Source organism: Gavialis gangeticus, unplaced genomic scaffold (assembly GCF_001723915.1).
Source record: "Gavialis gangeticus isolate Ggan-Ray unplaced genomic scaffold, GavGan_comp1, whole genome shotgun sequence".
NCBI classification, from domain to species: Eukaryota; Metazoa; Chordata; order Crocodylia; family Gavialidae; genus Gavialis; species Gavialis gangeticus.
The window spans coordinates 90547111-90572604 of record NW_017729031.1 but is presented as its reverse complement, the minus strand read 5'-3'; the positions used below and the strand labels follow the sequence as shown (position 1 = coordinate 90572604).

The 25494-nt window shown below is 41.9% G+C and overlaps 1 protein-coding gene across 3 annotated transcripts in view; it reads right to left on the bottom strand.

The window, feature by feature from the left end:
• The window catches only part of USP40 (ubiquitin specific peptidase 40), a 61350-nt gene that overhangs the window by 16205 nt on the left and 19651 nt on the right, over positions 1-25494 (bottom strand). For all 3 annotated transcript variants that reach the window (XR_002098672.1, XM_019523364.1, XM_019523365.1), the window contains exons 8-23: positions 24730-24858; positions 24086-24187; positions 23538-23645; positions 20567-20891; positions 20065-20146; positions 17819-17990; positions 16631-16715; positions 15286-15356; positions 14445-14764; positions 11733-11859; positions 10999-11056; positions 10260-10313; positions 7593-7681; positions 6002-6088; positions 2582-2618; positions 245-309 (exon numbers count right to left, since the gene is read on the bottom strand). Coding sequence is in view for 2 of the 3 variants with exons in the window: in XM_019523364.1 (XP_019378909.1) it covers positions 245-309; positions 2582-2618; positions 6002-6088; positions 7593-7681; positions 10260-10313; positions 10999-11056; positions 11733-11859; positions 14445-14764; positions 15286-15356; positions 16631-16715; positions 17819-17990; positions 20065-20146; positions 20567-20891; positions 23538-23645; positions 24086-24187; positions 24730-24858 (1911 nt within the window). In the remaining variant the exon portion in view is untranslated. The remainder of the gene's footprint in view (positions 1-244; positions 310-2581; positions 2619-6001; positions 6089-7592; positions 7682-10259; positions 10314-10998; positions 11057-11732; positions 11860-14444; positions 14765-15285; positions 15357-16630; positions 16716-17818; positions 17991-20064; positions 20147-20566; positions 20892-23537; positions 23646-24085; positions 24188-24729; positions 24859-25494) is intronic.

Below are 25494 nucleotides of genomic sequence, written 5' to 3'. Positions count from 1 at the left end.
AGGATCTGGAACCAACTTCCAAGAGAAGTGGTGCTGGCTCCTACCCTGGGGGTCTTTAAGAGGAGGTTAGATGTACACCTTGCTGGGGTCGTTTGACCCCAGTACTCTTTCCTGCCATGGCAGGGGGTTGGACTAGATGATCTACTCAGGTCCCTTCCAACCCTAGAAACTATGAAACTATATATAATGCCTCAAAAATAAAAAATGTTTTTTGTTTTTAAAGTAAAAATATAGGTCCTCTTACTTCCTCACTTAATGCCTCTCCAGCTTCATAGCACCAGTCAATCCTTCTCAAATGCCAGCTGTCACCTGCAAAATCAGAACAATGAAAACATTTCCCAAAAATATGATTACAAAATATGTAAACATAGTTTTAGTAAGTTTCAGTAATTCATACACTTCTCACAACACTTGTAAACTCTAAGAAATTATAAGGGATAACAAGTTTTAAAGAAATAAAATTAGCTTTAGGTGTTAGTTTTCTCCGGTTCTCTGCAATGTTTTTGCTGTTTTCAAAATAACTGTCATATTTAGACAATGAGAAGAGCATTTATAAGAACTGCCACTCCCACCTCTCCTAAAAAGGAGATAGGTGTGGAGAGGAAACAGAACTGCCAGATTTACAAAATACTGTCAAACATGGAGCAAACAACAACAAAAAACAACAGAGAAAAAAAGTTTTCCACTCTGAAAATTTTAAAATGTTATTGTAGATAAGTTTGTTCTACACACACACAATTAAGTTTTTTAAAATGACAGATCTGATGATATAAAAAATACAGCCTCCAAGATCTGAGGAATTTATGCTAGATGCTGTCAGCATACAGTAGTTCTGTTACCATAAGATATTAATTATTACTCTCGAATCAACAGAGGGTATGACTACAAAGATCAAGGGTGATCTTTGTCCTATTTAGATATGAGTACAAAGTATGCATTTGATTTAAGAGTAGTCACAAAGGCTGAACTTTATCAGAGTGAGATTGTATGCAAGGTCTGGGCAATAGGGCTGTGCGAAATGGCACAGTTCCGTTTCAACTTGCGTTTTGACAGAACAGCATTTTGTTTTGAATTTCGTTTCAATTTGAAACTGCTGTTTTGTTTTGTCAAAACAGTTCCGCTGTTTTGCCCATAGGCTATTATGGGGAAGCTCAAAACAGCCTATAACTGTCATTTCTGGCCTGATTTGATTGAAATTTGCAGGAATGGTAGCCCCTTGTGAGGGCATGAGTCCTGCCAAGTTTCAAGGAGACAGGTATAGAGGTTTCAGGGAAGCTGTACCTCAAAGTCTCAAAAGCAAAAAACTCACGTCACGTGTGTATGTTAAGCCACAGCCAAGTCAAAACTGCAGGCCTGCTAGGCCCCGCTGAGGCAACGAAGCCCACCAAGTTTCAAGGAGATAGGTGCAGGGGCTTGGGGGAAACTGCACTTCAAGCTGGGGACAAGCAAAACTCATAACATGGGTGACACTGTGCGTTAAGGCGCAGCAGGGTGAAAGCTGCAGGCCTGCTAGCCCCTGCTGAGGCCATGAAGCCTGCCAGCTTTCAAGGACATAGGTGCAGGGGCTTCTGGGTTCTGGGGCCATGCACCTCTGCCTGCTGACAGGCAAAAACTCATGACATGGGTGCTTGTGGGACTATGTCTGTCTTGGGGCACAGGGCAGTGAAAACTGCAGGTCTGCTACGCCCTGCTGTGGCCACGAAGCCTGCCCGCTGTTAAGGAGATGGGTGCAGGGGGAATCTGGGTTCTGGGACCCTGCACCTCTGGCTGCTGGCAGGCAAAACTCATGACATGGGTGGGTGACACTGTGTGTATGTTAAGGTGCACCCTCACGCCACTGACACCAAGGCAGAAAGCAGGGCAGTTCAAACATTGCTTCCTTTTATGCAGTTTTTCTATCCCTCCCCCAGAACACTGTGATTGGAAGGGACCTCAAAGAAGGATGACAGTCACTGGCCAGCTACATAGTCAATAATGAGAGCACTCCTTCCCCCACCTTCCCCCCTCCCTCTCCTTACTTAAGTTTCTGTTTCCCTCCAGGCAAGCCCAGCTTGAGCTCTGAAACTCAAAACATTTTGAAAATTTCAAAACGATTCGACTTGCCTCATTTCATCTTGATTTTGCTGTTTTGAGCTCGAAACGAGGCGAAACAGCATTGAAAAGAAGCTGCCGGCGAAATTTTGCACAGTCCTACTGAGCAACCCCTGGACACGTGCTAGAGCATGGCACGTGAAGGCACTTCGATTGGCACTCGCACCTTAGGGAAGGGGCTAGGGCTGCGCTGCCATAACAAGGAATGGGCCCCTCGCTGTTGCCCCGCCATCTGCCCCTGGCACACCAACATCTTACAAGTGGAGGTTGCAGGTGTTTTTGGCACTCTGCCCAAAAACAATGCCCACCCCTGTTGCGTGGCTTCTTTCATTCTACACCTCACTCCTGTAACCGCCCAGCAATTCTCAGCCATGTATCAATTCAGACTGCAATTATTTTTAGGCTGTTACACAGCCATGAAGAGTTTAAGGCTGCTGCTGGCCCCAGGCGGCAGTACTAAAAATATTCTTAGAATGTACAGACAACTAACCTGGTAACCCAGATTTCTCCAGCATTAAGTTTAGGCACTGAAAGAAAAAAAAAAAATCAAAACAAAACATGGTGAAAATTTCCTCTGTACATAGACAGCATGGGCAATTGCTTTGTTTACAAAACTAATCTGGTTCTTTGCTAGCGACTAGGACAGCGCAATTATGTTATTAAGACTAACTGCTTATAAAGTCTCTTCTGAGCTTTTCAAATATAAGAACTGTCTTCATTTAATGGAAAATGAGACATCTTAATTTACTCTTCTAAAACAGGCAGCTTTCATAAGCAGTCAGGCAGAAAGAAGGGCAGGGTGGCACCAGTTAGAACACGGGGGTAGGGGTGAGGCAAAATATGGCCTGCAGGCTGGATCAGGCCCACAGAAGGACTTTCTCTGGTCTGTGGCAGGTCCCTTGGTCCCACCTGGTCCAGGCGCCATCACGCCTGTGGTGTGTCCCACTGCCCCCAGACACACACCAGGTACGGGGCGGTTCCACAGCTGGACTGCCTTTCTAGGCAGCCCAAGCAATGGCCCCTTCCGGCTACTGCTGGCCCCAGGCCTATGATACTTGTGGGGACTTTTGCACACAGGCCCAATCCTGGCCCACCTTGTGCCCACTCTGGATTTGACCCAGTGGAGCAGACCAACTGGAACCTGCGCACCTAGCTCTGACCCTGGCCCACACTATACCAGCTCCAGAATCACCCCGCCCACACTGAGCAACAGCAGCATCAGTGGCAGCAGCCAGGCTGAAGCAGGGGAAAGGACTGTTCGGTCCTTCTTGATCCAGCTGCCCTGAGTCCATGCCCAGGCTGTCCTGGTGCTCCTCTGCTGCCTCGCTGGGCAAGGGTGACAGTGGTGGACAGGAGGTGCAGAGCAGCCCAGGCATGGGCAGCTGCAGCAAGAAGGGCCCAGCAGCAGCGAGGGGAAGGGGCAGCTTGCAGCAGCAGCTTCTGCCTGGCCACTGCCACTGCTCAGTGAGGGCAGGTGGTCCGCAGCAGGTGCAGGGTGGGGCTTTGCATATTGGTTCTGGCTGGTCTGCTCCAGCCAAGGCAAGTCCGGAGTGGGGCAGCTCAGGGCTGGGGCTGTGCACTGTTGGCAGTGGTGGGGAGGAACTGCAGGGCATGCGGGCTCCGGGTTTTGGGGGGGAAGGAGAGAGGGGGAAGCTGACCAGCCCACAGCAGCTCCCCAGAACTGTGTATGTGGCCCATGGGCTCAAATAATTGCCTGCCCCGAGTCAGAGACTAAATAAATCAAGCAGGTATGAGCTCACATAGGCCACAAATTACTTCATCAAATCCCCTACCTTTTCTCCAACATCAAACAAATATAGCTAGCCACCTTTCTGTTTGTGTGTAGCATGTCAGAAAAATAGATCTGTACTGTCAGTTTGCCACTCTATTGAAGGGACTTCTGCTTTATGAAGCTGACATTGTCCCTTTCTCCCGAACTTTTCTTTTCCTAAAAAATAAAGCCAGTGATTTAAAGGCTCAGCCCCCTGCCCTAATTATTTTTAGACTGCAACTATAACAGTCAAAGTGGTTCTATGCTAGGGGTTTGTGCCCGTGGCAGAAGCAAAGCTTGTTTCTTTTTCTTTCCCCAACAATGCCAAATATATGACATCCCCAACCTTTACTGATCTATTTATATCCATTCAAAATGCTGCTTTTAAAAAAAGTCTTCTTTTTGTCTGTCAACATGTCATCTCCTTCTTTGAATCCACGAACTAACTTTCCTTCCCCAACCCCATAAATAAGCTAGTTGCCTCCATTCCGAGGCCCTTCCCAGCCTACTGCCTCCAATTCACTATCAGAACACTGATAGTGGTTCATGGAGGCCAGGCTCTACTGACCACTTCGGAGTTTCAAGTAAGCGCTTTTGTGTTTTCTCCCTTACTGACCCTCATACTCTTGGGAACAACTGCAAGACTACCTCATAAATACGAACCTGCTTAAAACACAGTTTTGCAATTTTCACAGAAACCATGAAAAACAGCAGTCTCCATGAAAAATGGCATTGGTTGACAGTTCCCAGGAAATCAACCAAAAAAAAACTTCATAAAAATAAAATGCTGGCTCCCCAGTGAGAGCCAGTGGTCCTTGCTGCAGCTGCAGCCCAGACATGCAGCCTGCTTGGGGGAAAGTGCCAGCTGCCAGGGTGGCACAAAAGGCAGCAGCTGTCCCCTTGTGCCAATCAGCACTGAAAAGTGGGGCCACTGCAAAATGCCCATGAAATCACCTCTGTACACTGTAAGCAGGCCGTGAAAACTGCTCTCTCTCACTGTAAGTTAGGTAGGTTCCTACCCATAAATATCTCCAGGGTTATCTCACTTTCCTCCTCCAAATCCCTCCTTTAAACTGTTGCTTGCCATGATGCCCACAAAAAAGCCCAAGTTCTTGAGTGTTAGAATCATAGAAAATTAGGATTGGATGGAACCTCAGGAGGTCACATCTAGTTCAACCCTCTGCTCAAAGCAGGACCATCCCCAACTAGATCATCCCAGCCAAGGCTTTGCCTAACTGGGTCTTGACAACCTCCAAGAACGGAGATTCCACCACCTCTCTGGGTAACCTGTTCTAGTGCTTCACCACCATCCTAGTGAGAAAATTCTTTCTAATATGCAACCTAAACTTCCCTTGCTGAACTTGAGACCATTGCTCCTTGTTCTGTCATCTGCCACAACCGAGAACAAATCTAGCTCCACCCTCTTTTGAACCCCACTTAGGTAGTTGAAGGCTGCTATTAAATCCCGCCTCAGTCTTCTCTTCTCTAGACTAAATAAGCCCAGTTCCCTCAGCCTCTCCTCAGAAGTCATGTGTCCCAGCCCTCTCGCTGTTTTTCTTGCCCTCTGCTAGACTCTCTCCAATTGGTCCACATCCTCTCTGTAGTGGGGGGCCCAAAACTGTTCTCTAGATTTGGCCTCACCACTGCTGAATAAAGGGGAATAATCACTTCCCTTGACCTACTGGCAACACACCTACCAATGCACACCAGTATGCCCTTAGTCTTCTCTGCCACAAGGGCACACTGCTGGCTCATATTCAACTTATTGTCCACTGTAACCACCAGGTCCTTTTCTGCGGAGCTGCTGCCCAGCCAGTCAGCCCCCAGCCTGTACTGGTGCATGGGACTGTTTTGTCCTAAGTGCAAGACTTCGCACTTGTCTTTGTTGAACCTCAAGTGCCGACCAGTGGTTGGTGACCACCTGCAGGCACCACTGGCAGCAATGTCAGCGTCCAGTGGCTATCTGTGACCACCCACAGGTGCTGTTGGCAGTGCCGGCGGCATGGGGTGGGGGGAGGGGCAAGCAGCAACTACCTGCAGGTGCCACTGGCAGCGTTGGCCAATTGCAAGGGGTTTACGTGCACCCCCTATGTGTTGCCAATAGCCCAAGCAATAAAGGAAAGGAACTTACGTACTCACCTCTTTCACAGTAGCAGTCTCTTCAACAACTATTTCCATTTCTGGGACTGCCTGTAGATCATTTCCAATAACAAAATACAAGAAGAGCTTTTGTTAAGGAAAAAAGAAAAGAAAATTATTAGATGCATCAGTCACCAAGCTGTGGAACATTATTGTGCATTTAGATACAAACCCAATGTATTCTCATAACCTTATTTTGGAGCTGAAGGATGAGACAGACTACTTTAGATCAAGTACAAATAAGGAGAATCTATCGTAGCTGCTCATCTAAACCTTCAGATCATGTATTTCTGTTGATTTATCTACGATAAACAGATAAACAGTTGTGTTGATTTTAAATCTCAGATAAATAGATTGTGTATTTAATGCTATCAACAGAATTATCTTTTCCACCTCCCCCCACCCATGAATACAAAACAGCATTCTGAAACACTTTGGTACATTACACTTTGCAAGGCATAAATTGACTTTGAAAGTAATACATTTTGCAATAAGAAGAGATGCTGGACTAGTAACAGAAGCCCACTTCACTAGTATCAGAAGCAGACTGGCCAAGTTTGCCAATGACACCAAACTTCGGGGTAAATCATCCACACCTGAGGATAGGATGGTGACCCAGGTCGACCTAGACAGGCTCAGAAAGTGGGCAGATGAAAACCTGATGGTGTTCAACACCAAAAAATACCAGGTACTCCACCTTGGGGGAAAAAAGCCCGCAGCACACTTACAGGCTTGGCAGTGCTACACTTGCTAGCACCACGGCCAAAAGGGACTTGGGGGTCAGGAAATGCGATGTCGCAGCTGGTAAAGCAAGCAAAACTCTGGCTTGCATCCACAGATGCTTCTCAAGCAAATCCCAGGATGTCATCCTCCCACTGTACTTAGCCTTAGTGAGGCCGCAGCTGGAGTACTGCATCCAATTCTGGGCTCCACAATTCAAAAAGGACATGGAGAAGCTTGAGCAAGTCCAGAGGAGAGCCACGCGTATAATCAGAGGGCAGGAGAACAGGCCCTATGATGAGAGGCTGAGAGCTACGGGACACTTCAGCCTGGAAAAGTGCAGGCTCAGGGGGGACCTGGTGGTTGCCTATAAGTACATAAGGGGTGTAACATCAGGATCTTGGGGAATGCCTGCTCACCAGAGCGCCTCAAGGGATGACAAGGTCAAACGGTCACAAAAGCCTCCCAAGACCATTTCAGGCTGGACATAAAGGAGAACTTCTTTGCTATCCGAGCCCCCAAGGCCTGGAACAGACTGCCTCCAGAGGTGGTGCAAGCACCTACTCTGGACTCCTTTAAGAGGCATTTGGACATTTATCTTGCTGGGATCCTTCTGACCCTAGCTGTCTTCCTGCCCCTGGGGCAGGGGGATGGACTCGATGATCTTCCGAGGTCCCTTTCAACCCTAATGTCTATGAAATAACTGAAGCTTGTAGGTTTTCAAAACAAAAATACACTACCTCTCATCAATGAACACATCTCTATACTTCTATTTCCATACCATGCTATGGCAAGAAGAAAACAAAGAAGTAGCCATGTAAATGCAAACCACAAACAAGCTTTGTTATGTTGAGCATTCTTAAGGTTTTACCTGAGTGGAAGTTGGAGCTTTTCCATGGCACAGTCCCAGCAAGCTTCCCATCTTCAGCTCTGCTTCTTTGACAGTGTAATCCTCTGGCACTTCAGGGAGAAAAGAACAGGAAAAAGCACCATAAGAAAAGTTTCATTCCATAAAGTATTAGAGCTGTTGGCCTGTTCATTAAAAAGGTGACCAAAATGTACAGGTTTCCCTCGCTTAATGCTGTACTTGTATTCCTGTAAAACGGCACGTAAGTCAAATTTGCATAAAGGGAACCACACTTCAGAATGTAACAAATAGGGGTATGTTCCAAGACCTCGACTGTACTGACCCCCAAACTCATTTCTACCACTTTTACAAGACAATTTTGGTACTTACCAACAGCAAACAGTACACACAAGCACAGGGCACTATCATAATGCGGATGGCAACTGCAGAAACGTGTCACAGATGAGCAAGGAGCACAGATCCGCACAGGAGACTATATCTTGGTGTGTGTCACTCCCACAATGCACTGCACAAAGTAGCTGACTCTGGGCTTCTACCATACCAATCACATAAGAGTGAATTTACCTTGCATATAACAATTTTTTGGTATAAAATGGCTCATAGCATAAGAGCGAATTCGTACATACAGAACCCACATAAAGCGAGGGAAACCTGTACAGTGATAGATTCTGGTAACTGCATTTTCACAGTAGTGCAATTTGTTTGACTTAAAAAACAAGTAAACTGTCATTAAGGCAGGGATGAACCATATTTAATAGAGGTGCACCGATACAAAAAAAATTGATTGCATCAGAAATCATCCTGATATGGCCAATAAATGCATGTGTACATGTCCAGCCACAGCTCAGCACGTAGGCAGCAAGGAGCATAGCTTGGCAGCATGGAGAACTGCGTGCAGCTGGTAAGTCTGATGTGGTAGAAAGGGAGGGGGGAAGGAAGGGGATGGGGGGCAGATCAAGGCCCCTGCAGTGAGGGAGAGAGTGGGGCAGGGGCTGCGGCAGGTGCTGCCCAGCCGGGGTGAGGTGGTGTAAGGCAGGGCGTGGGACGGAGTCACAGCTCGTCTAGTGGGTGTGGGGTGGCAGCTTCTGCTGCTGCATGCATGCCCAGGAGGGCATGGGGGTGTGTGCCCTGGATCTGCACGGGGAAGGGGTGGGGGGTTGCAGCTATGGGCTGGGGCCAGGCTCTTCCCGGTGTGTGAGGGCTGTGCTCAGGGCTGTGCTTGGGGTGGGCGGCAGCAGCGCTGGAAGGGGGCTATGGAGGGGCTACAGCAAAACATGGGGTTGCTGCAGCCTCCCCCATAACCTCCCACTCCCAAGCGCAGCTCCCATGTACCTGGAGTGCAGTCCCCATGTTCTGCGAAGAGCCTGGCTCCAGCCCACAGCTGCAGTTCCCCCCTCACCCCATGCCCTTCCAGGGTGTGCATAGCTGTGGGAGCTGCCCCACCTGGACAAACTATGGCTCTGTCCTGTACCTCACCCCGGCTGGGCAGCACCTACCTCAGCTCCTGTTCCACTCCCTCCCTCACCGCAAGGGCCTTGATCTGCCCCCCCATACCCCTTCCCTTTGGTTGGGACGGCACGCTTACTGGGCCTCTCCCATCACGTGCCACGCTGGCTCAATGTGGAGTGGGAGGAGGGGGGGGAAGGTGGCAAGCAGCCAGACATGGACCAGATGTTGGGGGGGAGGGCCAAGCTGTCAGGCATGGAGCAGGCACTGCTGAACACAGCATGTGGATGCAAATCGCTGGCTGGAGCCATGCCCCCCCATCTCTGTCCACAGCAACAGCAGGTGGGGGGGGGGCACTACTCCAGCTAGCAGGAGGCATGTCTCCAGCCCAAAATTCTATGGCACACGAGTGTCCTGCAGCACACCAGTTGGGAAAAGCTGTCGTAAGTGTTTATCTAGACCAACAACTGGTACATACCACTGACTTGTTCCTCTCCTCTCAAGCACCAGAAGTCCAGCACACAGTTCAAAGTGTATCGTGCCATACTGGAGATAAAAGTTCCTTTACAATGCTAACAAGCATATTAGGTTCTGTGAATAGGAGGATTTGTTTCTCTCAAAACAGTTCTGGACTGAACAGCTTTCACTACATTATTCACGTTCCATTCTGTTCTAAAATGATGTGCTGTGTGTCAATATACTTCAATGATTATCATTTAATTTGTAATGTTCTAATAAAGCCACAAATAGGGACTGTACAAGTTTGCAAGAAACGTTACAAGTAAAAGGGACAATGCACTCATGTTTTCAGTGAGATTAAAAAACTTCAGCTCATGTATGCACCTTTCTGAACGCATTCTAAAAGTTCCATGCAAAAAGCTACTCAGTAGCTTTTGTTACTTTCTGCAAAGATCCAGCATGAGCTCTTGGCCAATAAACAAGTGGAAGAACCATATGAAATATTACTGAATTCAGATGCAAGCAATAAAAATCACACTTGAATGTTTAGATTTAACTACTAGCCTGGCAGTGATAAACAAATAGACATCAACATTGGAAAAAAATAATTCATTTAAACTAAGTCTAGAAACACTATCCATGGATTCACAGGACACCCCAGATACGTAAAAACTCCTAAAAAAGGAAAAGGAAAGCTAGGAATCTTTTATTTCAGTTTTATTTAGACTTTGACAAAGTCCTACTTTCAGTTCTAGAAATACCTACCTGGAGACAGAAGCTTCCCATTTCTGTTAATAGGTCTGAGACAGATATCATTCACTGTAATGGGAGAAAATGAGCAAAGGTGAACTACTAAACAGATTAAATCAGTGGAAGTTTAGTTCAGTTATACAGATTGGGAGAAGATGAAAAATTACAAAAAACCGAATTGGCTAAACTAGTAAAAGGCCTCTCGCTATGCAGAACGCCTTGTCTCTTTGATGCAACACTTGTGTGTTTTCTACAGATCAAGAAAAATGTGGCTAGTCTCTTTTTTCTGGGATGGAACACTTCTCCCCCTAAGCAATAATAGCTTGATTACTGTAGCCAGCTGTTTTCAACTTCAGGTAAAATTTCTATAAACATACTGGAAGAAGCTCCAACAGAAAAAATATGGAGGCAACTTATCAGTTTCAAGACTACTTCACAATTTGCAATATAATTTAAGTCTTTTAACAAAATGAAAACAGGCCAAAATGGCTTCCAAGAAAAGTGAGTCTATGGATGCATGCAAGAGCTTCCTAAAACATTTTGTAACTGCAATCTGTTTGGTACAGGATGATATTTTTAGCTAGGGAGAGTTATTTTATTCTAAACTAGAAGCAGGTGAAAAACATTACATCCTATAGAGAAAAAAATTTAAAACCTTAACAGCACAGAATTCATCTCCTTTCCATAAAATATGAAACCTCCAGCAATACAGGAAAGACTTGTATCTAAGAATAAAATAAATTAATCAATTTACCTAACTGCTCCTCTAATTGCAACTCCCGTATTGCTGTAATTTTGATATCTGACATCACCTAAGAGAGAGATATTATTAGTGCCTGTAATATAACACACTGTGCAATATCAGAATAGAAAAGGCCTATATATACACTTATACATATGGTTTTCAAATGATAATCTAAAGAAAAACTTTTACTCTTCCCTTGAAAGGTGTACTCATTTGGATTGTTCTGTAATCATTTACAAAACTGAGAAAGCATCTCTAACAGATTACCAATTTACATAGAAACATTGAGATCTCTGAAACCACCAATCCAAAGCAAAGCAAACAGAAAAAAAATTGGATTTATCAACAGACTAAAGACTAAGTAAAAAAAGCACCAACCAAAAGACTGAAAAATATAAAGGCCTCAGAGAAAAGTTCTTATACAAACTTTCTACAGTTGACTTCAGCAGGGATTAGTCTATTTTAGATTGTTTGGCATTATTTTTTTTTGTACTACACTGACAGCATCTTATATAAGCCATCACAAATGACTGCAAACCTACTTCCTTTTCATATAAAGTAGCAAACTTTTTGAAGACTGCCAAGGTGAAATCCTGTACTCTTACAAGTCAATGACAGAATTCCTACCGGCTTCCCCAGAATCATAATGTCACTGGAAGTAATAAGTCAAGCTGTACTGAAAAAGAAACTGATCAGGCTAAGAGAACGGAGTTATATCCCTAAACAACAATATTTTTACTCACTGTTTCTATAGTTGCAGTAATTTTAACTAGTCTCTCTTCAGCCTCCAACCTGCAGAGATTTTTAACTTGTAGCCAGCTGATATCATGTGTAAAAGCAGTCAGATTGCCATCTACCACATTTACCAAGCTGCAAAGAAATATATAAGAGCACAGATTTAAACATCTCTGAAAATTTTCATATAACGTATAAATGACCTAAAGGACTTGCATACGCTGCAGCAACATCTCAGCTCAGTTGCTCCAATTCAGCCCAACTCAGAAATATGTCAGTGAGGGCCCTCTGGAATCAATCTCCAGCAGCCACTCTCTAGGACACTAGAAGCAGAGGTCTTGAGAGCAGTGACAGAGGGTGCCCTGGAACATCTTCACTGGCATACTTCTGGGTCTGGAGTGGGCAATAGCCAGGCTGGTATAGATAAGACCCCAAGCCCATTTTCAAATGTGAATTAGGGAACTAGGAGGGTGCAAACAAGTGAAATGTTTACTACAGAGTAAAGTGACTCTATTTTGGAGGAAAAGTAAAGCAAAGACACAGCCTTACATCAGTGCAAATCATCTACTTCATGGTAAAGTTAACTCTCAGAAAAGTGAAGAGTACACATCAGTGTCATTTATACTGTGCATGTCTCACCTCCTATAGTTAATTTCTTCCCAGGGTAACTTCTTGCTCAATGCATAGCCATTCTCGCCATGAAATGGCTAGGCCATATATAGTGCCATGTACAGGCAACCACCTTGGGAAAGCAGGTTGTCTGTTCACTCTTTCCCTAGAGTCTGTGGGCAGACAGGGCAGTTCCAATGGCCCAATCTTCTACTTGAATTATCCAAGGAAACTCAAGTGTGGTGAGCTTACACCAGGCTTGTCCTTACTAGAAAGCCATCAATTAGTTTTCCTTGAATCAGAATTTCTTGATGAGGAGACTGGCAGATGCTGCCATATCAGTAGCAGTGCAACTCAGAACAATTTGTGAGTGGTGCTGCCAAGGGAAATGTGTTAATCTGCTGATTACATTTTTGTTTCTTGAAATCTGTTAGTTCTCTCTAGCTTTCCTGACATTAGAAGAACAGCCTTATGTTTTAAAGCACAAAAGTGGGACACAAAACCACTAGATCCAATTCCTGGACCTCTGTCACAAACTTCCTGTTACCAGGGGTTCATCACCTATTCCTTGCTTCAGTACCCTACCCATAATGATGACACCATTAACTGCCTGTATCCTCTATGAAAAATGTAAAGTCTTTACAGGAGAGAAAATTTCTTATTACATCTACAGAGCATGCAGCAAAATGGATCAGATTGTCATCAGACACAGTGTCTCATCATCGATTACAACATAGGCTTTATAATTAATCTAATTAACGACACAAAAAGGCTTCACAATTAATCTAATTAATATCTTAAATGGAGACATTATTATGCATATACCAAGTATTAGCCTGTGTTGTATGCAGTAGGATCCCTCATTTTATTACCTGCTTGAGGTTCGAGAAATATCCCCTTACAACTGAAATTTAAGTTTTGGTCCTTGGAAAGACTGCTGTCTCAGCAACTGTGTTTATATGAAATCACCAGGTGTTATGTTTTCACTTCAGCTAGGCATTAGTTGTGACAAACTCATTTTTATTATAACCCGTTTCCCCACCCCTTTAACTTACCATTTGTTCACCTGACATTTTCTTTACTTAATACCTGCCCCCAAGGCAAAAAATGTGATTATTTAAATGTTTAGGAAGACTCCTTTTAGGCATTTTAGTGAAGAGAGTTGTAAAGAAACTTGCTTTTCCAAAATTGGAAAAATTATTCTAAATCATACTGAATAGCCTAAATTACTCTAATTTAGGAGTTGGTACAGCTCTACCTTTCAGTGGGGGACCCATTGCTGCACTTCATATTTTCATTATTAAAAAAAACCAAATAAAACACCATAACTGGAAAGCCAAAATTAACATAATGGATATTTTCCATTATGTCTACTATATGTGCCAATTATACCTGTAGGTGTGTATTCAATATGTGGGCTGAATATCTGAAAGCCCAAGCCCAATTCCGTTTTTGCGTGCTTGCTGTTTAAAATAACAACCTGAAAGGCACCACAGCTAAACAGTATAACTATAAGCTTCTCTTAAATCTCTGCTTCCACCACATACTCATACCCTGGTCTCTCCTTCTGTGAAGCTAACTACAAATTAGTCTCCCAGACATGATACTCCATTAAATAAATCATGCATCCAGGAAATCCAGAATTTAATGTTACTTCTGAACTGTAACCTCAGCCATACCACACACAAATGCCTAACTATTGTTCTTCCCTGCTTTTTCAACTTTGAACTTTAATATAGTCCTCTGTGTTTAATATGGAACATAGCAAAGTGAGCAATGCTATAGCAGTCATGACTTTTAGTACTTCCCTGTTTAACTACTCAATTTCACAGTCTTAAATACTATATTCACAGGATCGTGGGAGAGTAGGGCTGGAAGAGACCTCAGGAAGTCATCTAGTTGAACCCCCAGTTCAGTTTAGGATCATCCCCATCTAAACCACATTAGACAAGTGTCTGTTTAACTGGCTCTTAAAACTTTTGAAGGATGAAGATTCCACACCCTCTTTTGGAAACTTATTCCCCATAATAGCAAAGTTCTAGTAAAAAGTAATAAGAATATCTAACCAAAGTAATTTTTTGTTAAACTAGAAATATAATTATGACAATTACCTTTGGTCATGGCTGTCTAAAACTAGTATTGAGCTTCCATCTGTCAAACCAGTTGTTTTGACTGTCTTCTTCATATTCTCTTCAGAAATGACCTTCCAGTTTTTAGCTTCACTGTCTGATCCTGAACTGTTCATTAAGATGATCCCTCTTGATGATGTTAAAGCTTTGCACAGAGTGCTCAGTTCTGCACTGCATGGAAAAATATGCTGGGATTCAGTGAAGTGCTGACCTTTTCCTCCTTCGTTATACCCCGCTAAACGAAGAACGTTTAGAAGTACGGGCTCATGGTCAAGGCCTGTCAGCACATCGATGCCACCAACCTGTAGTAACAATGTGCAAGAATCGCACATGAAAGGTGATCAGCAATATATCAAGTCATAACCAAGAGAAGTCTGCATAGTATGGATGACTTTTGTTTCTTAGTCATTCAAGACTTTTCTCATTAGAATCAAGCCTTCAGTGATTGAATTTGCATGGAAATGTTTGCTAAGGAACCTTAAAGGTGGTAAAGAGTAGTGGGGTATTAAAAAGGTGGTGAGAGGCTAGGATTCCCTGAAATTTGAAAAATACTGATGACAAAGGAAAATAAATTGGAAAGATAACAGCCATTTTTATCTTTTTGTACAGAAATCCTAAGCAGACCTCTAGTGACAACACATGCTATGGCAAGCAAAGGGTACAGTCGCATGTAGTGATAAGAGGGAGCACCAGAAAGGCAGCTGGACTGGCACCCCAAAGCCAGCATTCCTCCAAAAATAATTTAAAACACCCAGAATTATTTTTAGAGACTTAAAATTAAATCCTAGGATTTATAGAATAGTTTCTTACCCTACTTTCTTACCTCCTTTCCATTCCACACAAAGATGTCTGCCCCATCAGCTAGTCCAATGCCATCCAGAGTCAGTTCATCTCCTGAAAAAGAGATCATTTCATGGTGAAGTCCCCCCTTCCCCCCAGCCTCAAGAAAGGTAATCAAATGTCAGCTGGAAAGAGAAGACAAAAATGTAGCACACTATCATTATCTATCAAAATCAAAAGCTGCTAGGAAGAACACACACACAGGGTTGAATTCAGGGCCCAGTCCTGTAAAGGAAACCTCTGTGGATGCATAGGTCTATGAGAGTCAAGTTATCAGGAGTCCTGTTATTATAAGTTCAGGTGGCCCGATCTTTTTGCAGGAGTGGAGATTCCGCAGAACTGACCCAGCATAAATATACTTCCCCTGAGCATTGACTTTGGACCCTGGAATACACAGAACACTGAGCTAGATGACCCATGGTCTCACTCAGTATGGCATTCCTTACGTTCTTATACATTTAAACTCTACTTGACAAATTTGCCTGTTTGGTCACTGTTTTCTAGATAAGTCTTAATACTAAAAAGGATGCTGTATTTCCCAAGCCAATTCCTGAAACATAAATGAGGCAAATGTTTAAATTTACCTGCAACTTATTTCCCTCTTTGTATCATAACTCAGCCTAAATGGAAATTATGTTTTTAAATCTCAAAAGATTATACAAAAATGTGCAAAACCACAACAGTTATGTCTAACTTCTGGTTTCCTGATATTTCTGCAATGAAAAAGCATGGTGTATTTTCTGGCAGTAGCCTAATTTTATAAGGCAGGGCTCACAAACCAAAAAGAGAGGTAGGTATTAACTTACTCAGTAAATCAGATTTAAAAAAAGACAACCCTGTGTATTTAACATGACTATACATGGGTCAGGCCCCACAAAGCCAAAGCTATATTTTTAATTAAGTTATGTATTGAATTATAAGAAGTCTCCATTTCAATTTTTTTCTTCCACTAAAATTTAACTTGTGTAATCTATTTCTTTCATTGCTGCCCTGGCTCCTCTGATTCAGAATCTTTTAAAGTATGAAATACTCCTAAAACATAAATGTTTAAAAGACTGTCATAGTTTAACCTCATTTATCTACAAATTTGATCTTTGCAATGAGACTTTGATTTTTACAGCAAAGATTCAAGATAAGGAGTTGCTTTAGAGATAATACGTCAATACACATTTTAATATTAAAGCTAGCTTTTGACAAATAGATCAGCTGGACATCGAAACAAATAGCATTCAACGCTACATTTTCCCAGTCAGATAATAAATGCACGTTCCTCCAAATGCCTGTAACTTATAAATGATGAAGCCTTGTTTTGTGCAGACAGGTCTTACCATTAAGCGTCTGGTAAAGATGAAGTCCTGCTGGGAGAGACTTTGCAGTACTGAGAATCTGGTCTCCTTCCCAAAATTCCAACAGCTAATGGGTATAATAAAAGTGGTTGTGAAAAGGAAGCAATAGCTGCCATTATTCAGCAAAATGCCAAGCTCACTGTAAAAGCTAAAAACCTGGCTGCAATGAAATCAGTGACAGGTTTGCAATTTATTTTGAGGAGGCTAGGATTTCAAGCTCAGTATTTGCAATCTCCCTAGGAAATAAACAGCACTGATGATAATTTTGTTTTTTTACTTTGTTTTTCCTATTGGTTATTTGTATCGGCCGATTATCTAGGCTGGGGTGACCAACCCACAGCACACACGCCACAAATGGCACAGGTAGGCATTTGACAGACTGGGTAGAGGGCAGGCAGCAAAAAACAAAAAAAACAAATCAGACAGGGAGCAGAAGACAGGACGAGCAAGGGAAGAGAATCAGAGTGGTATGGTGCTGAACTCATGCCATACCTGCTAAAAAGGTTGGCTTCTACTGTCGATCACCTGTTTACCCCAGTCTAGAAAGAGCACATGTATTGTTCTGTACCCTATAAGGAACAAGTCACTCCTGCCATCATGTTCCAATACAACACCATCTTTAAATTCAATGTTCTTATCTGTAGAACTAGAAATCTCACCATTCTCTACGACTCATGTTTCTTTGGTTTATTAGGGAACACACATACAGCTTTCAAATCTGACAGAGTCCTGTAAATTTTTTGCAACTTTTTCAGTAGGTCATCTCTAACTTCTTGGTATTTTCTTGAGTCTTTTTTCCAGCCTAAACTAACATACTCCTTCCAAGCATGTAGGCAATATATTAACAGTTATAAAAAGAGTCAAGGATAAACTGTTTTACTAGACTTCAATCCATACTTGTTTGTAGTGCCCAAGTCTTTAAGCCAGATATAAAGCTTAAATTTTCCACTACCTTGCTTTGTCAATTCCATGGCAAAGCAGTGCAATCTGTCTTCGAAAGAAGAACATTTCTATACACATAGATTCATATGATTTCCAGCTTAAATATGTCAAATTATATAGAAAAATTACTCCTCTGTATATAGGCATATTCACTTCTGCAAATCAGAAATGTGATTTGTGACTCAAGTACAGACAAAACCTTTGGGTTGACTTTAAGACAACAAATACCTGAAATACAGATTGTCGCAGATCTCCTAGGGTTTTTCTTTTATCAATAGTCAGATCCAGCACACTTTCCTTCCGAGAAAGCGATGGGTGGAGAGCCCCATTGTAAAATTTATATCGAGAAGCCAAATGAAGATGCAAGTCAATGTTATTGTCTGCAGAGTCACATTCTGCCCTTTAAAAGCACAGCATAAATACACATCAATACCAAGATGCTAAAATGAAATGTTACATACTGGCAATTATTCCTTTAGAGTCACTGCTGTGCATTCACATTTATGGGTTTGGTACCTCAGGTAATTGAGTTCACAGGTAAGTTCAGGCCAGCATCACACCCACAGATGGACAAGCACAAAGACTCTCAGAGGAGCTAGTGATCCACATACTGTGTAGCACACAGTAAAGTGGCCCCTTACAAACATGCTAAAATACTCCTTGTCTGGTTTTAAAGCTATTACATCAGCACCATTCTAAACATTCATTTATATTCGTTTTCAAGATGACTATGCTAATCAAAACTGAGAACTTTAACTGAACTGTACCAAGAATGGAAATCAAAGACAGCTAAGCCAAATAAAATGTATCAGCTCTCATTTCATAGAATCATAGAAGTAGGGTCGGAAGGGACCTTGTAGATCTTTAAGTCCGACCCCCTGCTTGGGCAGGAGAAAAACTGGGCTCAAATGACTCCAGCCAGTTAGGCATCAAGCCTCTTCTTAAAGACCTCCAGGGTAGGAGCCAGCACCACTTCCCTTGGAAGTTGGTTCCAGATCCTAACCGGCCTAACTGTAAAGTAGTTCTTACGGATGTCTAATCTAAACCTACTCTCCAACAACTTGTGGCCGTTATTCCTTGTTATGCCAGGGGGCACTAGGGGAAACAGGTCTCTCCCAAACCCTTCTGGTCCCCCCTAGTGAGTTTATAGACGCTCACCAGGTCCCCCCTCAGCCTTCTCTTGTGAAGGCTGACCAGGTTCAGGTTCCACAGTCTCTCATTGTAGGGTCTTGCCCTGCTGTCCCCGGATCATGCGGGTGACCCTCCTCTGGACCCTCTTAATGTTGTCCACATCCCTCCTGAAGTGGGGCGCACAGAACTGGACACAGTACTCCAGCTGTGGCCTGACCAGTGTCGCGTAGAGGGGGAGGATCACCTCCTTGGCCCTACTTGAGATGCACCTGTGGATGCATGACAAGGTCCAGTTAGCCCTGCCAACCGTGACCTCGCACTGTCAGCCCATGTTCATCTTGGAGTCAAATAATGACTCCAAGTTCCCTTTCTGCCTCCATGCTCTCAAGAAGGGAGTTTCCCATCTTATAAGTGTGCTGCTGGTTACTACTGCCCAAGTGCAGCACCCTGCATTTGTCAGTATTGAAACGCATCCTGTTTTTGTTAGCCCACCCCTGTAACCTATCCAGGTCTTGCTGCAGTCTTTCCCTCCCTACTAGTGTGCTCACCTCACCCCAAATTTTGGTATCATCAGCAAATTTAAACAGGTTGCTTTTCACCCCGTCGCCCAAATTGCTGATAAAGAAATTGGCACCAATAGCTAGCTTTTACCTGCAGATTGCCAGGTAGCAAAAGCACATTTTATAAAAAAGTGAAATTCCCCTGTGCAGGGGGACTTCACATGTGCTTATCTGCCTGCCATCTAACAGGACCTCACCAACAGGCCAAGTGTTATAGCCTACTCACCATCAAGCCAAAAAAAATGTTTCCTCCTCAAATGTCCAAAGAACTAAGACAGATCTCAGCTATTTGGACAGCGGTCCTACATTCACACAGGGTGAATTTGCATGGCCCCTCATTTCCTGGGGCATGCTTAAGGCCTGAATGTTTACTAGGTCCATACTATGAGTTTAAGTAGAGCAAGTGATGCATCAGATCTACATGGGCCCTCTACAGAAAGGCAATTCTTCACCAAACATGAATACCAAAAGGTGGAATTTATTGCATGAATTTCTGACAGAGTACTATTTGCCTGCTATTTTATATGGGGTGGCTCCTTTTTTCTGCCATTGAGATGTCTTCATATAGCTACAAAAAATTCAACCTATACTCTCCCTGGAGCTGCAACAATTTACACAGAAGTCCAGCACATCCTATACTTGGATTCACCAGTGACCTGTTGTGTGAAGTTAGGCAAATAGCTTCATTTTCATGACTCAAACTAAAAACAAAACTTTCCTTCAACCACAAAGCACAGTGAGAACTACTGATGAGTTCTATCACATCTGACTTCATCCACATACCTCCTCTTCTGCAGTTCAGCATTAGCAGCATTCATTTCATTCAAGAGGTGTTCAGGAATTCCATACCTTGGATTTGCATGAGCTGTGATCAAAATAAGCTTGTTAATGAGCCAGGACAAGGTGCTCAAGGCCAGGCATACCAACACAGCAGCCTTTTAAAGCCCTGTATGAAAAAGCTGGGTCCTCTTATAACTGAAGGTTAAGTCACAAGTAGAAGCAACAAGCAGGTTTTACTTCTGCTCACATTCATATGACATTTATTGCATGTTTTTACACCATATTTTTTTCTTAAAGTACTAAGGTAACTTTTGGTGTGTGTGTCAGATGCTGAAAAATATCTGCACCAACTGCATTAAGTTGTCTACTAATCTTTTCTCCATTAAATATTGGGAGGACATCCATGCTTTCCAAACAAGAGAAATACAAGACTCCAATCTTGTTTTCTTAAGGAAAGAACAGGAAAGAGAAGACCCAAAATGTCAAAGTTAATATATTTTTGTACCTTCAGATGGTCTTTTCAATTGGGATTTTCGATAAAACAGCATGTAGGCACTTTCTTTACCCTGAAATTGTTCCTCTATATCTTTCTCCTTAATTGGCTGGACTTTCGAATCATTCAAATCAAACCAGTGAGAACCAGAAGCGTCATCCTTTAATCTTGTTGACAGTTTTTCTGAAGTCCACTGGACATTGTTGTTCTGGGAAGGGCTCTGCAAATCTTGTCCTTGAGAATCTGGCCCAAACTGGAGCTTGTGGTAGTTCTCTTTTAGACTAATCTTATTTCCATCGGGACTGAACAGAAATACCTGAGAATGACTCTGCAAATACTGAAAAGAAAAAAGATAAAGGAAGGAAGAATTGTAATAATGAAACATGCTAACAGCAATAAATATGCCAGGGAAAGCTAACCATATTGTACGGTTTGCTCTCCCCCAATTCACAAGCAAAGCCTCTATCTGCTCCAATTTTAAGTATTGAAAATACCTCTCCTTTTGCCTGTTCAATCATCCTTTTGTTATTCTCCCTCCACAACTGCCTGTCCTTAGTACAAGACTCCCCTTTTCGTATGACTAAAATGACTAGCAGATTGCAAGCAAAACTACAGACCAAAAAAGACAGCATTAACAATAAAATCCAACCCAAGTCAGGAATTTTAAACCTTATTAGCCTAAAATTACATCTAGTGACTTTTGGGTGTCTTACCTTCTCTCGGAGAAGAAACCTAGGGAATCTCCCTCACCTAAGCAAACAAGAATAGGCTCTGATCTATTATAGCATTAGTGGTTCTCAACCAGGGTGCTGGTACAAGGCCCTTTAGGGGTGCTTTGAGGCAGGTGTTATAGCTATGGCATGTACTCTTGCTGCATTAGGGCTCTCACTAGCCTAAAGCAAGCAGGTACTGGCTGGTACTATAGCCCTTTCCAATCCAGCCACCCCCTATACTTGTCCCAGACAGAGAGGTACAAAGGACAGTTATACCTGCGTGCCTCTTTCTGAGAAGAGCATAGAGCAGGGAGCTGGACCAAGAGCAGCTACACTGCACAAAACCACTCTTGCCCGTTTCAGGCTTATCAGCAAGCCAAAAGGCAGGAGTACTGTGCACATATGCTACAGCCCTTCCTGGGATGGCTGTGCAGCAGACACATGCGGTACCTGTACCCGGAAGCAGCAGAACTTGGTTGAGAAGCACTGAGTTAAGCTGAGGCAGCACCAACAGTGGTTTTCAACCAGGAATACTGCCACATTCAAAAAGAACGGTGAAGGGGGGCCCTGATCCTGAAAAAGTAAAGAACCGCTATATTAGGTACACTGTGGTTTTTAAATGAACTTCATTCCTGGTATCTCTTTCTACTTCTGCCACAGCATACTCAGATTTAAAAATCCTCAGATGTATGTACACTAAGAATTACTAAAAAACCTCAGGCACATTACAGGGTAGAGAAAAATAAATTAAGACTGGGAACTAACAGCCCAAGATTTTCTACTCGCTGAAATCACACCAGAAGCTGTGTAGGAAGCAGAACCAGCGAATACCTCTAAATGGGAGAGTTGCATACTTAAGGTCACAGGACTAAACTGTTGCCTAAACATGAAATGGGGATAAAGGAGGAAAATATTTGTTCATTACTTCTTTTATACATTTCTTATCACATATTAAGAATAAACCTTTGATGCAGGACTTCTGTTGAACTAACAGGTTTATTCCACCATTTAAAAGAAACTCCTTTTCTCTTGTCCTTACCAGACAAAGAGATTGACATGAGAGAGGTACATGACACTGTCATGACAAACAACCTTTACAGGACTAGCATATTAAAAGACGGAAGAGGTGTTGGGGAGGGGGGGTAAAAGGACAGGTAGGGGCAGGAGTGGGGACACAAGATTAACAAGAACAACACAGATTTTAAAAGAGATTATTATTTGCCATGACTGAAAGTCACCACTTGCTGTCAGTCTACTATATTCACCAGAAATGATGAACTTAAAATTAAGTCACTGGCCCATAGGATTAGTGAACTTTTGGCACTGGTCTGTGCTTTTTTTTCAAAAGTATCCAGAGGCCCCAATTAGCTCATTTAGCGTTGATACACTATTTGAAGACAATCACCGTTCTGGAGAGTTTTACACGCTAAACACACTATACAACAACTCCAAATTTCAGGTAAACTTCATTTTGGATCTCTAATAAAAGCACGTTCTTGAAGAGGTTGTTCGTACATGTGTTCATACGGTCATGTTGAAACAAACACAAAGAAATAAAAAACATTGATCAGAGCACGCTTTTGGGTAGATCGGTTTATAAATAAGTTTACTGATAAACATGAGGCTTCCATTATGTTGAAAACACTTGGATGCTCAAATAATTAAAGAAAACAACACTACATTCACTATTTTTGTTCATATCTTATTTCTTATAGCACTTACCTGCTTACTTTCAAAATTAGCAAACCACCACATTTCTAATCAGCCCTTCAATTTTTTTTAAATTATTGAAGAGGTGAATATCATTTTGCAGTTGTTAAGAAGAATAATTAAAACATTAAAATGAGTTCTCCCAAATACAGAATCCATACAAAGCAGAATGGGTTTTCTTTGCATTGTAGAAAACAATTCAATACTTAAACTGCCATAGCATACTACTATAATTTAAATGAAAATTTTCTGAACTCATTTCTGACTTATAAAAAATGGAAATTGGAACAAAAATCCCATTTTAGCTATAAGTACTGAATTACTAGATTGGCCTCAAGCATACTGTATTTGTCAATCAACATTAAAAGCTATATATCCACCTGCACATGCATATTCACATCAATATTCACATATTGACCTGAATCACAGATTCAGTTTAAAGGAGAGTCAGTGTTTCTACTATCAGTCTAACATTTGACCTTACATGAACATAACTTGGTATTTTTCTGTTTCTGATTTGCAATAGGTTTTAATTAGAATTTTGCCATACAATTCATTACCTTTCGTAATGGTCCAAATGGTTTCCGGTATTTCTTGTTCCAGGATATCCCTTTTCTCTCTAAAAATTTCTGCCCTAACTGATCCACAGGAATTTGTTTAGATTCTTCCTAAAGAAACAGAAGTAAAAAGCCTAAGATAGTGAAGGGGAGCACAAAAAGAAGTGTCAAGACCACAAAGAAACATACAACAAACACAAATTCCATAAACAGGCAACAAGAGGGTGATTTAAATTTAGAAAAAAAAAAACTTTTGCAATACCATGTTTTGAGCTTAGTTAAGCTAATTAAATAGGTAAACAAATATTCAGATGCCCCCTGGATGCCTACTTTTTATATTAAAGCCACCTTAACATATACTTTCCTTTATGCCTCTTGATGAATTTCCAAGAAAGCTCTATAATGCTATTGTAGGCCCGATGGTCTAGGAAACATGGGAGAAGCAGGATTTGTTCTGCATTCTTTTAACAAATCTACCCCCTGTGTACATCAAACCCCTCTTCCAAGACTATTGCTAAAATGGGAAACAAAGATCAGTTTACATACCATACCTGTGATAAGATCTCTTTCAGGTCTGTCAGAGGATTCTCATTTTCTTTGCCACTTTCATTATCTTTTACAAACTTATCCTTAGTTAGTTTGTTTCCCTCCTCCTAAAAAGAGACCAGTGATAAGCTCCTTACTACACAGCATAGATACCAAGATTGTAAATTAAATTATTTCCAACAAGACTAGTATCTTACAGGTAAGATTTCTAGCACAGGTTCTTTCCTTTTACAATTTATGTATACTTATTATGCCAAGCTGTGTAATTTTTTGTAAAAAAAAATAGATTACAACATTTTTAGCAATGACAAGACTGTAGAGGTCACATCTGGCCACGCACACTAAAATTTTATACAGTTTCTAGGCTGCAGTCATTAGTTATATATCAAGATGAGGTATTAAAAATAATATTATTAAAGAAATCATACAGACTGATATTAAATCATGGTATGATATTAAACTATCCATGCAGACTGGCCTCTTCATATCAGGTGAACACATCATAAATGCCATTAAAAGGGACGTTATTTTTAATGATAAATAAGTGTACATCAGACTCCAGCAGTAAAACAATTACTGAATTGCATGAAATTCAGAAGTGCAATGCAGCAAAAATAAACTAGACAAAAAGTGTCTTTTAAAAACTTACTTGCAATTGCCAATTTCCTAATTCATCAACATCTTTGATATAAACATGATAATGTCCGCCATAGCAACCACCTTTGTGTATAATAACAGAAAAGAGGTCGAACATGTACTCCAAATCATCCAACTCAGTCTTAAAAAAAACCAATAAATGGAAATTAATATAACCAACACATAATGGCAAAACTGGGAGAATTTTATACCATGAACAAAGTTTTGTATATTTTAGTAGGAGAATTAAATGTTGAACAAAACCAAAAATGCATTTAGCAATGTGGTAAATACCATAACCGTTTGAAGACTCAGAAATGAGAAGATAGTTGATTATGGCATTGAAATCCTTATGCTTGGAAACAAAAAAAAAATAGTGCTTACTGTACAGATTTACACATTAGTCCTAAAAATGCATGACATTTTCTAGAAACTTGCAAGTAAATAGCCCAGGAGCTGTAACACGTTTAGAGTAGCTCCTTTTGAAATTTTAAGGCTACTTTTTCTGACTCCTTTAAATTACAAAAAGGTCTCTTAATACCTAACAATTTTATCTGGATTTAAACAAAACTCAATAAAGTAGGCCATTTTGTAAAATAAAAAGTAATTATATAAAAGCCAACTTAAAGTTTATCAGAAAAGTGTTTTCTCAAATGCAAACATCTGAGGTTATGTAATGTTCTAAAATAAAGAAAACAGGCTTGATTCAAAGAAGTATGTTTGTGTATGAGGAATATATTTACCCCCCCCCCCCCCCCCCCCCGCCATCGGAGGCCGA